This window comes from Trachypithecus francoisi, unplaced genomic scaffold, assembly GCF_009764315.1.
Source record: "Trachypithecus francoisi isolate TF-2019V2 unplaced genomic scaffold, Tfra_2.0 Lachesis_group0, whole genome shotgun sequence".
Lineage (NCBI taxonomy): Eukaryota > Metazoa > Chordata > Mammalia > Primates > Cercopithecidae > Trachypithecus > Trachypithecus francoisi.
Genome location: NW_022681453.1, coordinates 60,278,261 through 60,295,060, shown reverse-complemented (window position 1 = coordinate 60,295,060; position 16,800 = coordinate 60,278,261). Strand labels below are relative to the sequence as shown.

The 16,800-nt window shown below is 52.6% G+C and overlaps 2 protein-coding genes across 3 annotated transcripts in view; one reads left to right on the top strand and one right to left on the bottom strand.

Annotated features, from left to right (window-relative positions):
- Positions 1-16,544, top strand: part of ACAD9 (acyl-CoA dehydrogenase family member 9) — a 38,090-nt gene extending 21,546 nt beyond the window's left edge. The window contains exons 6-18 of one of the 2 annotated variants that reach the window (XM_033210870.1): positions 238-316; positions 2,192-2,366; positions 4,330-4,403; positions 5,621-5,696; positions 7,151-7,221; positions 7,478-7,597; positions 9,210-9,338; positions 11,277-11,356; positions 12,065-12,191; positions 12,433-12,510; positions 13,116-13,244; positions 13,883-13,955; positions 15,949-16,544. In XM_033210870.1, the coding sequence (XP_033066761.1) occupies positions 238-316; positions 2,192-2,366; positions 4,330-4,403; positions 5,621-5,696; positions 7,151-7,221; positions 7,478-7,597; positions 9,210-9,338; positions 11,277-11,356; positions 12,065-12,191; positions 12,433-12,510; positions 13,116-13,244; positions 13,883-13,955; positions 15,949-16,049 (1,312 nt within the window). In that variant the 3' untranslated portion in view covers positions 16,050-16,544. The remainder of the gene's footprint in view (positions 1-237; positions 317-2,191; positions 2,367-4,329; positions 4,404-5,620; positions 5,697-7,150; positions 7,222-7,477; positions 7,598-9,209; positions 9,339-11,276; positions 11,357-12,064; positions 12,192-12,432; positions 12,511-13,115; positions 13,245-13,882; positions 13,956-15,948) is intronic. The other variant, XM_033210871.1, reaches the window with a different exon arrangement.
- Positions 12,952-16,800, bottom strand: part of CFAP92 (cilia and flagella associated protein 92 (putative)) — an 84,983-nt gene continuing 81,134 nt past the window's right edge. The window contains exon 18 of the mRNA XM_033210869.1: positions 12,952-13,474. Coding sequence (XP_033066760.1) covers positions 13,440-13,474 — 35 coding nt within the window. The 3' untranslated portion in view covers positions 12,952-13,439. The remainder of the gene's footprint in view (positions 13,475-16,800) is intronic.

Below are 16,800 nucleotides of genomic sequence, written 5' to 3'. Positions count from 1 at the left end.
TTTTTTGTATTTTTTGGTAGAGACGGGGTTTCACGGTGTTAGCCAGGATGGTCTCGATCTCCTGACCTCGTGATCCGCCCGTCTCGGCCTCCCAAAGTGCTGGGATTACAGGCTTGAGCCACCGCACCCGGCCATGCTGACCTCTTAAAAGTACTAGAACCTCCATTTTCAGGCCCTCAAAAGCATTCATATTTATTCCCAGTATTCTCCCTTGACCACATCTTTCTGCATCTGCAGTGGGAGCGATGCAGCCTCGATCCAGAGCAGAGCCACGCTAAGTGAAGACAAGAAGCACTACATCCTCAGTGGCTCCAAGGTAGGGCTCCTTCCCCATGGTCACGTCAGGATCTTAGTCACAACCTTCACTGCCACTGAGTGAGCACTCTCCACATACCAGGGATTGTACCTGCTGCTGTAGCACTGACTGCCTTCTTGAGCTGCTTTTATGTGTTTGTTTTTAATTTTTTTTTAGTGTTTTTAAATTTGAGATGGAGTCTCTGTCACCTAGGCTGGAATGCAGTGGTGTGATCTCAGCTCACTGAAATCTCTGCCTCTCAGGTTCAAGTGATTCTCCTGCCTCAGCCTCCTTGGTAGCTGGGATTAGAGGTGTGCGTCACCATTCTTGGCTAATTTTTGTATTTTTAGTAGAGATGGAGTTTCACCATGTTGTCCAGGCAGGTCTTGAACTCCTGACTTCAAGTGATCCGCCCACCTCGGCCTCCCAAAGTGCTGGGTTTACAGGCATGAGCCACCGTGCCCGGCCTGTAAACCCGAAAAATCTTTAAATTTTTTGTTTCACAAAATTTCAGACATGGGCCGGGCGCCGTGGCTCAAGCCTGTAATCCCAGCACTTTGGGAGGCCGAGACGGGCGGATCACAAGGTCAGGAGATCGAGACCATCCTGGCTAACACGGTGAAACCCTGTCTCTACTAAAAAAAAATACAAAAAACTAGCTGGGCGAGGTGGCGGGCGCCTGTAGTCCCAGCTACTTGGAGGCTGAGGCAGGAGAATGGCGGGAACCCGGGAGGCGGAGCTTGCAGTGAGCTGAGATCCGGCCACTGCACTCCAGCCTGGGCGACAGAGCGAGACTCCGTCTCAAAAAAAAAAAAAAAAAAAAAAAATTTCAGACATGTTCTGTGTGCCTGGCTGGCCCCAACTCCGGCAGTCACCTGCTCATGGCCACTGTGCCTCTTCCAGCAGCATTGCTACCTCCAGATCGCATGGTAACAATCACAGCATGCCTCTCTAAAAGACAGGAGTTTTGTTTGTTTAAATAAAAACAAAGCTGTAATATCCTTATCACGTTTTAAAAATTGATAATTTCTCTTTTCTTTTGAGACAGGATCCTGCTCTGTCACCCAGGCTAGAGTGCAGTGGCACGATCTTGGCTTACTGCAGCCTCAACTTCCTGGGCTAAGGAGATTCTCCTACCTCAGCCTCCCAAGCAGCTGGGAGTACAGGCATGCAGCTAATTTTTTTTGTATTTTTTTTGGTAGAGATGGGTTTTCACCATGTTGCCCAGGTTGGTCTCAAACTCTGGGGCTCCAGCTATCTGCCCACCTCGACCTCCCAAAGTGCTGGGATTACAGGTGTGAGCGACTGTGCCCAGCTGATAATTTCTTACATCTATCAGCATTCAAATATCCCTGGATTGCCTCATACCTTTTTTTGGTTTAATTATGTGCTTGAATTAAGATCCACACGAGTCCCATCTGTTGGCGGTTTGTTAAGGAGTCTGTTTCTGCCTCTGACTCCCTTTGTTTCCTTTCCTCCTCCTCACCACCCTCCTGCCTTCTCTTTTTTCATTTCTTTTTAGAATTAACAAATAAATGTTGTGTGTATTTAGATGTGCAACATGATGTTTTGATATATGTATACCTTAAGAAATGATTAAACCCTTTCTTTCTTGAAGAAATGCAGTTGTCTGGCGGTGGAACCTGAGCTGTTTGACAACTTTGGATGTTCTTTCCCCCCTCCACCTCCACCCTGGCCATCCATGTCCCTTGGGAAAATCCTTGCTCTGGGCAAACTGGGCTGAGCCCTGTCCTCTGTTCACTCATGCTTGGTTGGCTTCTGCAGAGCCAAGGACCCTGCATGTCTGGCCTGAGGTCTGACTGATCGACAAAGACAGAGCTGAGATGTGTCACATAGGGGTTTGGTTTTCTCCAAAGTCCTTCCTTCTGTCCTCAGGTCTGGATTACCAATGGAGGACTGGCCAATATTTTTACTGTGTTTGCAAAGACTGAGGTCGTTGATTCTGATGGATCAGTGAAAGACAAAATCACAGCATTCATAGTAGAAAGAGACTTTGGTGGAGTCACTAATGGGAAACCTGAAGATAAATTAGGCATTCGGGGCTCCAACAGTAAGTAGCTCGTGTGTGCGTGTGTGTGTGTGTGTGCATGTGTGTGTGTGCGTGTGTATGTGTGTAAGGGGGAGACTGGCCCTTGACTCTGTCCAAATAGCAAGATAAAATGAGATTTAAATACTTTCAGTTTTTGTTAAGCATTTTAAAAAGATCAAACTGCCGGGCGCGGTGCCTCAAGCCTGTAATCCCAGCACTTTGGGAGGCCGAGACGGGCGGATCACGAGGTCAGGAGATCGAGTCCATCCTGGCTAACACGGCGAAACCCCGTCTCTACTAAAAAAAAATACAAAAAACTAGCCGGGCGAGGTGGCGGGCGCCTGTAGTCCCAGCTACTCCGGAGGCTGAGGCAGGAGAATGGCGTTAACCCAGGAGGCGGAGCTTGCAGTGAGCTGAGATCTGGCCACTGCACTCCAGCCTGGGCGACAGGGCGAGACTCCGTCTCAAAAAAAAAAAAAAAAAAAAGATCAAACTAAGAATGCCACATGGGCTTTGTCTTTGTACTCACAGCTGAGTGCTGCTCACTTGAAGACCTGCTGGTCATCCCCTGCTGTAGCTGCCCTAACAGACAGACCACCTTACAACCTTAGAGCTCAGCTTACAGTCCTCAGCCTTTAGTTGTCTCAGTCTGCAGTGCCTGGCAGCCTGCTTCAGGATGTGGGTTGGGTTCAGGTCCATCTGGGGGCTTGTTCTTAGAGCAGATCATAAGCACCTAAGGGGCCAAGCCAAGCCAAGCATTTTTTGTAGAGATGGGGTTTCACCATGTTGCCCAGACTTGTCTCGAACTCCTGAGCTCAGGCGGTCTACCTGCCTCAGTCTCCTAAAGTGCTAGGATTACAGGTGTGAATTACTGTACCTGGCCACTTTTTTTTTTTTTTTTTTTTAAATAGACATGAGGTCTTGCTGTGTTATCCAGGCTGGTCTCGAACTCCTGGGTTCAAATGATCTTCCTGCCTCTGCCTCCCAAAATGCTGGGATTATAGACATGAGCCACCATACCCGACTCTGAAAGCACATTTAAGTCCTCTGTTCATGTTGGCCTCATTCTAGTGGCCACAGGAAGTCACATGGCCCTAGCAGGCAGGGAAAGGGAGGGAAGTCCATCCCTCCTTACAGTGGGAGAGTGCTACAGTTAGATTGCATGGGTGTGATTGTGTTAGAGTTAAGAATTGAGACCAGTGGTCCCAGTCTACCCTAAGGCTTTAGGAAATGCTGTTCTCTCCCTCACTTTGCTTGTTCTGGCTCTTTATATCCCTGGCTCTTTTCATTCTTAAACTTCTGCTAAATGTCACCTTAGAAAAGTCTGACATAGGCCGGGCGCGGTGGCTCAAGCCTGTAATCCCAGCACTTTGGGAGGCCGAGACGGGCGGATCACAAGGTCAGGAGATCGAGACCATCCTGGCTAACACGGTGAAACCCCGTCTCTACTAAAAATACAAAAAAAAAAAATAGCCGGGCGAGGTGGCGGGCGCCTGTAGTCCCAGCTACTGGGGAGGCTGAGGCAGGAGAATGGCGGGAACCCGGGAGGCGGAGCTTGCAGTGAGCTGAGATCCGGCCACTGCACTCCAGCCTGGGTGACAGAGCGAGACTCCGTCTCAACAAAAAAAAAAAAAAAAAAAAAAAAAAAAGAAAAGAAAAGAAAAGTCTGACATAGCCCTTAATAAAAGTATTATTATCCACCCCCTTGCCAACCTCCATTTCTCTTTATCGTGATGCCCTATTTATTTCATCCATAGCACTGATCACAATGTTACATTGTTTTGTTTATAGCTTTTGTCTCTCTAATCAAAGGATGAGCTCCACAAAGATAGGAACTTTGTCTTTCTATACTGTCCTACCAAACATTGGATGGATGGATGGACGGACGGACGGACGGACGGACGGTGGATGAATTGCCTGCTTGCAGGTCAAATGCAGAGTGGTTTGCATTATTAGATGAGATCTTAAATTTCATGTGTTTCAGCTTGTGAAGTCCATTTTGAAAACACCAAGGTACCTGTGGAAAACATCCTTGGAGAGGTCGGAGATGGGTTTAAGGTGAGTTGCCAGCCACAGCCCCTTGTGAGTACCAGGTAGTGTCATGAGTGCAGCTTGTCGGCTCCCAGCTTTTGCCCTGTCCCTGCTCGTAGCAGAGTAGCCTGTGCATGGCAGGTGACTTTGCATGGTTATCTGTTGGGAAATTGGCCAAATGGAGACTGGAAAATTGGCCGGCTCCTAAAAGAAGTGTGTGGTAAGGATTGGGAATCTTCCTTCACGTCTGAGGCCTTATTCGCCTCGAGCGAAGGCTAGGATTCCCTTCTGCAGTGGGTGTGAGAAAGCAACCTGTGGGTTCTGGTGGATCTCAAGCTCTGTGTCCCACAACCCTGGTCTGCATCCCTGCCCTACTCTTTTCTTTTTGGACTAAGACTTACTATTTTTATTAAGAGATGATTCATACAACAAAGGACTCATCATTTTAAAACGTATCATTTCAGTGGTTTTTAGTATATTCACTATGTTGTTCAAATATCTCCTGTGTCTAATTCCAGAACATTTCCTCACCCCAAAAAGAAATGTTGTACCATCCAATATGACCCTTACCCAATCCCTTGGCTGCTACTCTTTTACTTTATGTCCCTGTGGATTTGCCTCTTTGGAACATTTCATAGAAAAGCAGTCATATGCAAGATCCGGTCTTTGGTGACAGGCTTCTCTCACATAGCATGATGTTTTCAAGGTTCGTCTCTCTCATAGCATGAATGAGTAATTCATTCCTTTTATGGCTGAATTCTCTTCTCTTGAGTGGAGATAGCACATTTTGTTCATCCATTCATCAGCTGATGGACATTGGGGTTGTTACCACTTTTGGCTGCTATCAGTAATGCTACTTATGAACATTCATGTCAAGTTTTTATGTGGAAATACTTTTTCAGTTATTTTAATTTATACCTAAAAGTAGAATTTCTATTTGGCCCAAGTTGGTCTTGAACTCCTGGGCTCAAGCGATCCTCTTGTCTTGGCCTCCCAAAATGCTGGTACTGCAGGTGGGAGCCCCCATGCCCAGCTCTGGCATGTTCCTTTGGAATAACGTGGTCTTGTGTGCGGGGACGTTGGTAGAGCTGCAACAGTGACTGAATCACCTTGTTCTGAGGTGTTAGGACAGTGCTTTCTCCCAGCTTGAGGGAAGGCAAGCTGATCCGCCTGGCCTGGTCTGGTTGTGGCCTCCTCCTGCTGCCTCCTTCAGGGCCCCTGGGCTCTCCGTGTTCTCCCTGCAGGTGGCCATGAACATCCTCAACAGCGGCCGGTTCAGCATGGGCAGCGCCGTGGCTGGGATGCTCAAGAGATTGATTGGTAGGTAAGTTAGGGACAAGGTCCATTGTGCCCCACCCCCCGCTTCCCCAGCTTCAGCCCTGGAGGCTCTGCCATTCCCCTGGCCCATTCCAGGCCGGTGCTGAACTAGGCCACCTAGACTGAGGGTCCAGCCCAAACTCGGTCCCTAGGCTTTTGTGGAGACCAGAGGGTCTCCTCAGCCTGCCCCTGAGGTTTATCGTCGTCCACATTCCTCTGTTTCATCTCCACACGGGTGATGCCGATGTGGGGACAGGCTTTCTCTCTGGGGTGGGGATGGGGATTGGGGAACAGGCTTTCTGTCTGGGGTGAGAGGTTGCCACCGACCAGTAGGAGCAGAGCTGCTTGGTGAGCACATACCAAGAGCCAGGCTTCCAGGATACACAGCCTCTGGTTCCCAAGGTCTGTGTCTTCTGGGTGACTGCACAGTGGGTGGGGAGTAGAGTCGGGTTTGGAACCCAGGTGCCTGGGCCCCTGGATCTTTCTTTTGTTCTCTTCTGTTAGGATACCCTAAACTTCCATTTTCCCTTGCCAGTGAACTTAGAACAGCCCTGTAACCATTCTGGTTGTGGTGGAAGCATCTGTGGGGAAATGGGGGTACCCAGGGCAGCACACCCCTAAGTGCTTTATGAAGCTCCTCTTTGATGCCAGGCTCTGGGCCTGTTTTGGCTTCCCTCCATTTTAGAGATGTGAAGACAGAGACTCAAGAGAGGGCAAGTGATTTGTTGCGGGCCATGGTCCTGGACCCAGAACGAAAGCTGTCAGGCTCCAGGCTCATGGCTCTTCTCACTCAGACACAAGGCCTCTGGGGAGCTCCTTTGCCAGGGCTCTAAGTGGGGCTTGGCCCTCTTCACCTCCTGAGTGCACCACACCTGGGAGAGCCTGTGGAGAACGTGGCTACGGGCGGGGTGGGAGTGCTTCTGCCTGGGGGAGGCGCCATGTTACTCATGGGCCCTTAGAGCTCAGCACTTTGTCACAACCACACGTCTGGAAGCCCCAGCCCAAATATTCAAGCCAGGCGGCCCCACCTGCTTTGGTCAGGAACACTGCGCTGGGTGTGAGCCTGCACCACCTCTGTCTGGAGCCTCTGTGCCTGGCTCTGTGCAAGGTGCCCTCTGCCTTCTACCTGATTGCATCTTCACAGTGACTCTGAGGTGTGGGATGGTATTCAGGGAGGTGTCACACTTGGCCCAAGGCACAGGCTGTAAGAACCATGGCCAGGAATCAAGCCTGTATCTGATGCCAAACTCTGTGTGTGGGTGCCATGAGGAGGGGCGGTTCTCCTCTGGCCCATGGGTGCTGGCAAGTGGGGGTGCTAGCTTCTGGGGTATTTGATCTCAGCAGACACGCTTCTCACAGTGCCTGCCTGTGGGAAGGATAAGGATGATGGCCGTAGGAAATCATGTTAGAACAACAGAAATGTTCCAGTTGTTTCTAATGACTCTGCTCTTCCTCAGAAATGACTGCTGAGTACGCCTGCACAAGGAAACAGTTTAACAAGAGGCTCAGTGAATTTGGATTGATTCAGGTACCGACGGTTGAGTACTGTATTTGTGCATTTCACTGTGTGACGTGAACGGTGTGTTCTTTTGATATCTCTGTACTGGTGACTCTTCTGTGGTGATTTGGGAAGAAGACTAGTTAAGGCTTTATTTAACACTGGTCACTGGGCTTGCTTCTCTTGGGCATTGAGGCTTCTGACTTAATTACCTTCTGTCCTGTTTCACAGATTTGGCTCTCAGCACAAGCAAATTGCTTCTTGTGTTTTTTTCTGAAAACTCCAGGAGAAATTTGCACTGATGGCTCAGAAGGCTTACGTCATGGAGAGTATGACCTACCTCACAGCAGGGATGCTGGACCAACCGGGCTTTCCCGACTGCTCCATTGAGGCGGCCATGGTGAAGGTAACCCCGGCATAGCCAGAGAGCTGGTGCTGGAGGGAGGCTTGGGAAAGCTCCCGCACTGTGACCTTTCAAGCCCATGCTGTTGCCTGTCATCTTCCTCCTGTCATTGATCCAGTATTTGCGATACACTTGCCCTGTGTAGCACTCCAGGGATAGGCAAGCAGTGGGGAGCAGCAGTGGGGAAGTGTCTGGTGAGCCAGTGGATCAGCAGTTTATAGCAGAAGGAGACCGTTATGATAACATCCTTTTAGAGTAATAACATTGCAGCTGGCTTGCTTGAGAAAGACTTCTTTTTTCCTTAGTTTATGGCCTTCCTACTTTCTGGTATCAAAACTTTGTCTTAAAAACTAAGCATATGGCAGGGCGTGGTGGGTCACGTCTGTAATCCCAGCACTTTGGGAGGCCAAGGTGGGCGGATCACCTGAGGTCTGGAGTTCAAGACCAGCCTGGCCAACATGGTAAAACCCCATCTCTACTAAAAACACAAAAAATTAGCCAGGCGTGGTGGCGCGCACCTGTAACCCCAGCTACTTGGGAGGCTGAGGCAGGAGAATTGCTTGAACCTGGGGAGGGTGGTGGAGGTTGCAGTGAGCCAAGATTGTGCCATTGCACACTAGCCTGGGCAACAAGAGCAAAACTCCATCTCAAAAAAAAAAAAAAAAGATATGAATCTGGGCAATATGGTGAAACCCCATCTCTACAAAAAATACAAAAATTAGCTGGCGTGGTGGCACATGCCTGTAGTCCCAACTACCTGAGAGGCTGAGGTGGGAAGAGCATCTTATTTGGTTGAGGTAGATAATAGAGTTTGCTTTTGTTTTGTTCCGGGTAGAGGGTGTCATTTTTTAGCTGTAATAAAAAAGATGGCCACCCTTTGGGGGACCCTACTTTGTTCCCCCAACAATTGTTTTTAAGCTGGTCTCTGGAATTGAGCTCTTGAGAGAAATGGTGAGACGTATGGCAGCTTACAGAAGCAAACGTCCTGGTGTGGGCAGGAGAGTCTACCTAAAAGGTTGGGATCCTGAAGTGGCAAGGTCCCTGAAAAAATAAAATAATAATAAAAAAAAAAAAGGTTGGGCATCTTGGGCCGTGTTTGAGTCTTTTCTAGGTGCAGGCTGTGTACTGGGTGCATTTGCATGTGTTTTATCATCTCGTTTTCTTGTCACCCTTGAACAGTGACCACAGACGTTAGTTTGCTGTAGCCAACCTCTTCCAGATGCTAAGCCTAGGGCTAAATATGGCAGTTTGTCTGCCCCCAAGGCACTTACAGTGTGCACAGACAGAAAGAAGTCTTGGCCACTGGGACTGGGCAGGAACAGGTCAGGTTTTCTCGGGAGAGGGAGATCTTAGGTGGGTTTTAAAGGAACAGGAGCTAAGCCAGGTGCAGATAGGGTGAAGGTGGGCCCAGAGGTACAGAAGGTCACGGTGGGGTGGGGAACACAAGCTGGCCAGTGTGGTCAAGGAAGGCAAAGGACTTGTCCACATCACCCCTCAAGTCCCTCCCTGGCTGATCTCCTCCCCAAACCCTGGTGCCTCCCACGCCTCCCCAGCCACCCAGCTCCCTGCAGCGTAGGTCTTCCTTTTGGAAAGGATTCGGTGTGACACCCCACAGGTGTTCAGCTCCGAGGCTGCCTGGCAGTGTGTGAGTGAGGCGCTGCAGATCCTCGGGGGCTTGGGCTACACGAGGGACTATCCGTACGAGCGCATACTGCGTGACACCCGCATCCTCCTCATCTTCGAGGTGAGTGACCCCACCACCAGCTGAGCTGTGCTCCACCCCCAGGACCCTGCCTGGTCCTGAAGATGCTGCTCAGGGCCTCACAGAGGCCCCCGCGGCCCAGGGCTGGGTCTCATGCTCTCATTGGCTCTCAAGGGCTCTCCTAGCCCTGGCACGTCTCGTTCCTGATTGCTGCTCTCCATGAAGTCACAAGCCTGAGGAGTCAGTTCAGTTAGCATGTGCCTGGTGGCAGGGAAGGGAATTGGGGCTACAGAGATGACTTTGGGTGCTGTGTTCTGATTGTGTAGCAGGGCCGACCAAGGGGAATGACAGAGTGCAAGTACATAAAGAGGCAGGGAGCGGGTGTCCTCCAGAGGCAGCCAGAGTTTTGTGAAGCATGCCCTTAGGAGCAGAAGAAAAAGGGCTTTGACCAGGGCCGGGGGGAGGGCAGTTTATCCCTAAGGGCAGGGTAATAGAGCATGCCAGGCCCAGATGGGACTGATCTGCTGGCACAAGGTGAATGAAGAGAGAGTGAAGGGCTTTCTGGGAGCAGCAGTCAGTCCTGCCAGGTGGGCTGGGGCAGGTAGTGGGTTTGGGGGTGTTGAAGAAGGTGCATGGGAAGGCTAAAAAAGTAGCCAGACTGTGGAGGACCTTGACTGACAGCAGAGGAATTTGGAAGCCATAAAACGTCTGTAAGCAGGGCATTATTTGGTTGTATCTGTATTGTGGGAAATTCCCCCAGGGGCTCAGCAAGAGCCAGACATATGGACGGGGCTCACGTGGAGAGTGAGTTGCAGGATGAGGCCAGAGGCCAGGGGCTCTCCTGCTGGGAGGGAGAGGCTAGACCTAAGAGAGCACAGCAGGATGGGTGGGATGTGATGGTGGGCATGGGCATACAGGAGGCAGCCTGAGACAGGGAGAAGGTTTGGGCCTGAGCAGCAGGTCTGGTCATGAGGGGACATCATCAGCCTCCGGGAGTGTAGTCTTGTCTCCTGGGCCATCCTGTCCAGTGGAAAGCCACCTTGGCTGCTTTTGTTCCCGGCCTGTCCATTGGGTTCCAGCCATCTCCACTGTTGTAGTGGACACACGGGGCAGGGGCCAGCCTGAGGGCACTGGAGTGGTCTCAGCCCTGCAAAGGGCCTTCTCCAAAGGCCCTTCCCTCAGCCCGGGAGGGCTGGAGTTCTCCAGGACTAGGGTGGTCAGCAGGGTTCAGGAAGCCCTCGAGGCCTTGGAAGAACACAGGGCTCTCAATGTGGGACGGTAGCTCCTGTCGAGCCTGCTCAGAGCTGGGTGGTTCTGCCAGGAAGCCTCTGCAGTCCCCCCTTTTCCTGTAGGAAGTCCTGCTTTCCATGTTTTCAGCCTGGCTGCAGAGGACAGTCCTCAGTCCCTGGTGCTGGCTGTGTAGCCTGGGTCAGGCCCCTGCACCTGACGCACATCTCCATTGTGCAGAGTGGGCAGAAGCCCACCGGCCTCTCACTGATCAGAATCATGGGTTGGGGGAGTGGGGAGCATGTGGCCCTCTGGGTGTTGACACCTGGCTCTGAGGAGCTTCTAGCTGCCACTCAGCAGTTTGTGGCTTCTGTTAGGGATCTGGCCTCCACCTGGAGCCAGCAATGTCTGTCCGGCACTGGCTGAGCCCCAGGCATCAGCACCCCTCACCACCCAGGGAAAGTTGGTTTCCATTTTAAAGAGGACCTGGAGACTTGGAGAAAGGCTTGACACGTGAAGCTGGTCACCGAGCAGCAGAGGGTCCCAGCGGGAGCCCATGGCCATCTGGTCACCTCCTCCTCATCCCTGTGTACTCTCTGAGCCCTGGTCAGAGCCCTGTTCCCAGCTACTTCAGGAGCAGTGGCTTCTGTGGCATGGGCAAGCAGGCAGTGGCTGGGCCTACCCAGCACATGTGGCACTACCATGGCTGCCTGGCTGGGGGGCAGCCTTTGACCTCTACACTACTGGCCACAGGGAACCAATGAGATTCTCCGGATGTACATCGCCCTGACGGGTCTGCAGCATGCTGGCCGCATCCTGACTGCAAGGATCCGGTAGGTGCCATTGTCACTGTGTGCTTCTCAGAGCCCATACCTGCCCAGCAGGGGCCAGTCCAGGGCAGTGGGAGGAAAGAGCTGCCTTGACCTCGAGTGGGGGCATGGGAGTGTGGCACAGCCTTGTGGAGGGGACCTTCCCCTGTGGTAGTTGGGGGCTTGTTGCCCAGGGAAGCCCTCGCTGCCCTGCCCTTATGGCCACACCACCCTACAGCTCCAGTGTGAACACCGTATCCCCCCTCTGGTCCCTCACACTGGAGGCAGCTGGTTTTTCAGAACCTGAAGAATGACAGGTGTCCCCTTAAAGGTGCCAGGCCTTGCAGCCAACATAAGACCAGTGTTTTTCTTCTCTGCCCTTCTTTCCCTCCTGCCCCCCTCCACCCCCATCCTAGGGGCACAGCAATCCCAAATCACTGCTGGAGACTAAGTACAGGTTGCTGGTAGCATTTTGTCTCCTTCACAGGAGACAGCTGCTGGGAAGCTGGCTGCGACTCCACCCCTCATGGGGTAGCACATGTGTGGTTCCCTTGAGGCGACTGGGTGCTCTCCGGCAGGTGGTTTGGTTGGGGGGTTCAGCCTGTAGCCAGGGGCCCGGCATATCCAGGCCAGGGAGGGGCACGGAGCTTCTGGGTGCCAAGTTGGCCGTGTTGCTGGACAGTGAGAGCCAACAGTGAGGCTTCCAGTCACAGGACCATGGACTTTCTGCAGTGAGTTTAAACAGGCCAAAGTGACCACAGTCATGGAGACCGTTGGCCGGAGGCTTCAGGACTCCCTGGGCCGAACTGTGGACCTGGGACTGACAGGCAACCATGGAGTTGTGCACCCCAGTCTTGCGGTAAGTGGGCCCAACAGGCATACCCCCTACTTCAGTGCCCTTCTGCTAGATCTCATGGCAGAAAAGATCTCACTGTGGGGGTTCTGGGCTCCTCCAGGGGAGGTTGGGGAACACCAGCTAGTCCATGACACCCTGGATTGCCTCCCTCAAATGGGGCATCTTTGCCTGGTACCCGGGCTGTGGGACAGGACAGGGCACTGTAGGGATGAGGTGCTGAACTGACTCCTGTCTTGGTTAATAGGACAGTGCCAACAAGTTTGAGGAGAACACCTACTACTTCGGCCAGACCGTGGAGACACTGCTGCTCCGCTTTGGCAAGGTAAGCAGGCCCTCCCAGGCCTGGGTCGCAACTGGTCCCCCAATTTGGCCAGCATCCATGAGACAACTTTTTGTCAAGCATCCTTTGGGACCAGGCCTAGAACAGAAATCTTGATCACCCTGGAGGGATGGGGTGGTGAGGTCAGGCTAACTTTGTCAGCCTGTCCTGGGGCCCACTTAGCTACTTGGAGGGGCACCCTTGCTGGGTGAGTTTTCTGCAGTGTTTTTCTGTGCACCTTTCAGGTAGAGAGGCTCCCTAGAATCGGGAGGGCAGCCCCACCTGGGGCCTGAATCTAGGGACCTGATTGGTGGGGCCCTTGCTGCTGAAGGTGACAGTAGCACAGTAGGCACTGGCTTCTGGTCTCAGCCAAGTTTCTGGGACCTGGTCTTGCCTTAACCCCCTCCCTGAATCTAGAGATCAAAGAGAAGGGAAAACAGAAGGTGGCTGGGAGCCATTCTCCCACAGCCTGAAGGGAAAGGCTTTATTGGCTCTACTTTCTCAAGGAACACAGGAAACTAAGACAGGCAGAGATGCAGCCCAGGGAGGGACCGTGTGGGGGACTGGTTTAGGTAGTGAGTCCCCACTCGGAGCCTCTGTGATCCCAGACAATCATGGAGGAGCAGCTGGTGCTGAAGCGGGTGGCCAACATCCTCATCAACCTGTATGGCATGACGGCCGTGCTGTCGCGGGCCAGCCGCTCCATCCGCATCGGGCTACGCAACCACGACCATGAGGTAAGTCCAGCCTAGCCTCACACAGGGCCTGGCTGCTGGCATCTGTCCTGCTGCACTTTAATGAAGTTAATTGTTGAGGAGGGTGTGGGGGAGGGCTGGGCCAGTTGAGGGGGTATCCACAGGTCCTGCAGGCAGAGACTATGGGGGAGGCTGTGCAAGTTCACCATGCGGTGGCTGTGGGAGGGTCTGTGCTATTCAGGAGATGGGGCCGTTCCCTTTCTTCTTCCTGCCTGAGAGAAGAGAGGGGTGAGTGACAGGGGTTCCCGATCCCAGTGCCCCGACCCCCAGCGAGGGGCAGACCCTGCACATTGCCCGCTCTGCTGGGGGGAGGCAGGTGCAGTGTCTGAGGACCCACTGTGTACCAGGATCTCTGCCTGCACTTCCCAGAGTGCCTGCAGATACCAGGATTGTGACATCTGCCTCTCAGAGGAAACAGGCTCAGAGATATTGAGTCACTTGCTGTTGGGGAAAAGCTGTTGGGTCAGGGCTGGAATTAGAACCCGAGACGGGGTGACTCCTGATCCAGGCCTTTTCACCCCTGCCATGCTACCCAGTTTGGCTGATAGGCTGGGTTTTTGAAGCTCAGAGGTCAGATTCCAGGAATTTGGTCGTATCTTTTCTGTCCTCGGTTCTGGCAGGTTCTCTTGGCCAACACCTTCTGCGTGGAAGCTTACTTCCAGAATCTCTTCAGCCTCTCTCAGCTGGACAAGTGTGAGTGGCGGGAGGGAAGGAAGGGCCCACTTCTAGGCCCCTATTGAGGGTGAGCTGTTTCTGGACCCTGTCAAGCTCCCAGAGCCTGCTGGCTACTCACAGACCTCTGCCTTAAGTGAAGGCCTGGGTAGGCCTGGGCTTAGCTGCAGCAGTGCCCGCCAGGCACTGTAGGTGCAAACCTGCCCCATTCACGAAGGTAGTTGTATTTATTTATATTTATTTATTTTGAGATGGAGTTTCGCTCTTGTTGCCCAAGCTGGAGTGTAATGGTGCAATCTCGGCTCCCTGCAAACTCCACCTCCTCGGTTCAAGCGATTCTTCTGCCCCAGCCTCCCACGTAGCTGGGATTACAGGCGCACACCACCACGCCCAGCTAATTTTTTGTATTTTTAGTAGAAACAGAGTTTCACCATGTTAGCCAGACTGGTCTCGAACTCCTGACCTCAGATGATCTGCCTGCCTCAGCCTCCCAAAATGCTGGGATTACAGGCATGAGCTACCGCGCCCTGCCTGCCAAGGCAATTTTAGATTGAGTGAGTGTAGAGCCCTTTGTGCAGGACCCCTGGCATCTGCCCAGCGTGCCTGGCTGTATTCTTTTTTTTTTTTTTTTGGAGACATAGTCTCACTTTGTCACCCAGGCTGGAATGCGGTGGCATGATCTTGGTTCACTGCAACCTCCACCTCCTGGGTTCAAGCAATTCTTGTGCCTCAGCCTCCTGAGTAGTTGGGATTATAGGCATGCACCACCACGCCCAGCTAATATTTGTATTTTTAGTAGAAGCAGGGTTTCACCATGTTGGCCAGGCTGTTCTCCAACTCCTAACCTCAGGTGATCTGCCTACTTGGCTTCCCAAAGTGCTGGGATTACAGGCGTGAACCACTGTGCCTGACACTGGCTGTATTCTTGAAGCTGTCCGGGGAAGGCTCACGAAGGGAGGAGCGCCAGGTTGTACCTGATTCTGGATACAGCAGCATTTTACCTGCCCCCTTACCCACTGTGACCCATCCAGAATGACCTTGCAGTGCCCTGCAGAGGTCTCAGGCCTTGGCCTAGAGAACAGAGGGCTTTGCTCGTGCTCCCCGGTCTGTCTGCAGTGCTCTTCCTCTTCTATAGCCACTTGACCCCATCTGGGTGGGAATGCCCAGCTCAGTCTACCTCTGACCCTCACAGTCCTGTTGGCCTGAGGCTCTGGATCAGTGTTGCTGCAGAGCCCAGTCCTGTTGCCAAGTGACGGGGGTAGGCGCCAGCACTGTGGCACTCGCTAAGTGGCATATGATTTTTGGCAGGTCCTGGCCCTGGGGGTAGCCCAGACCGCCCCCCCGCCCCCCCGCCGCCCCCAGTGCTGACAGGTTATGTGCTGTGGAGGATGCTGAAATGGTTTCTCCTCCAGTGGGCTGGAATCACAGATGGGCTGTTTATGGAGCAAGTGCCGGCTCCACCCCACGAGATCTGGGGCTTAGAAATGAGCAGGATGGGCCGGGCGCGGTGGCTCAAGCCTGTAATCCCAGCACTTTGGGAGGCCGAGGCGGGCGGATCACGAGGTCAGGAGATTGAGACCATCCTGGCTAACACGGTGAAACCCCGTCTCTACTAAAAAATACAAAAAACTAGCCGGGCGAGGTGGCGGGCACCTGTAGTCCCAGCTACTCAGAGGCTGAGGCAGGAGAATGGCGTAAACCCGGGAGGCGGAGCTTGCAGTGAGCTGAGATCCGGCCACTGCACTCCAGCCCGGGCGACAGAGCGAGACTCCGTCTCAAAAAAAAAAAAAAAAAAAAAAGAAATGAGCAGGATGAGTCCTTTGTAACTGAGAATGAAGCTGTACCCTTCTCTCCCTACAGCCCTGAATCACTTGCTAGTTTGGAGGAGGGGGTCACCCTTAGGGCTGCTTCATGGTGGGTGGGCTGACTTTGTGGGAAAATGCCCCAACTTCAGCCATGTTTGTCTTATCACAATGCAGAAGGATCACCCACCATCTCTCCTTTTCCTTCCCAGATGCTCCAGAAAACCTAGATGAGCAGATTAAGAAAGTGTCCCAGCAGATCCTTGAGAAGCGAGCCTATATCTGTGCCCACCCTCTGGACAGGACATGCTGAGGCAGGGGAGAGTGTCCCTTGCTGCTGCCCGCCCCCACCCATGGCCTGTTGCTGGATGACTGTCACTCTTTTTTCAGAAGGTGTTATAACTTGGCATTATCACAGGTTGAGCCATTTGTTCCCTGTCTGCACCTGAAGGGTTGTCTCCTGGCCTGGGAGAGCCTCTTCCAGGTTTCGACCTGCAGGAGTGCTGTCTAACAGGACCATCACAGCTTCTGAACTGAGCCGGAGATAGAGAATGGAATTGCCGACCTCTGGAACTGGCGGGTATTCTGGTCATTGAGGAGACACCATAGTGGAAACTGGGGCTTGTGCTGCCTGCCTCCAGGGCGTGAGGTGGGTGGATAGCCATTTCTGCTCAACCACACATTCTCTAAGGAACAGCTTGAAAGCTGTGTCTGGGTCATTCATTTAAACTAGAAGCAGAGGCACTTAAAACATGTACCAGGAACCATTTAACGAAGAATATAAAATGTCACAATCTGTGTACTCTTAGCCTTTGCTGTACTTGTCACACTGTTCCTCAGAACCAGCATTTAATGGGTGACAGCAGGACCCTGAGAACCACCCTTTGTTGATGGCCTCGGGTCCCCTTTGTCCTCACTCTGCAAGGAGGGCCCAGAATGCTAAGGAGCAGACACAGTGCAGTCCGCAATGCCTTGGGGTTATGAGCCCTTAGTTTTTATCCTCCTCAGGAGATAGGGAGGCTGCCTCAGCTGAGGTACCCACCTAGGGACTTTAGTTTCTTTAC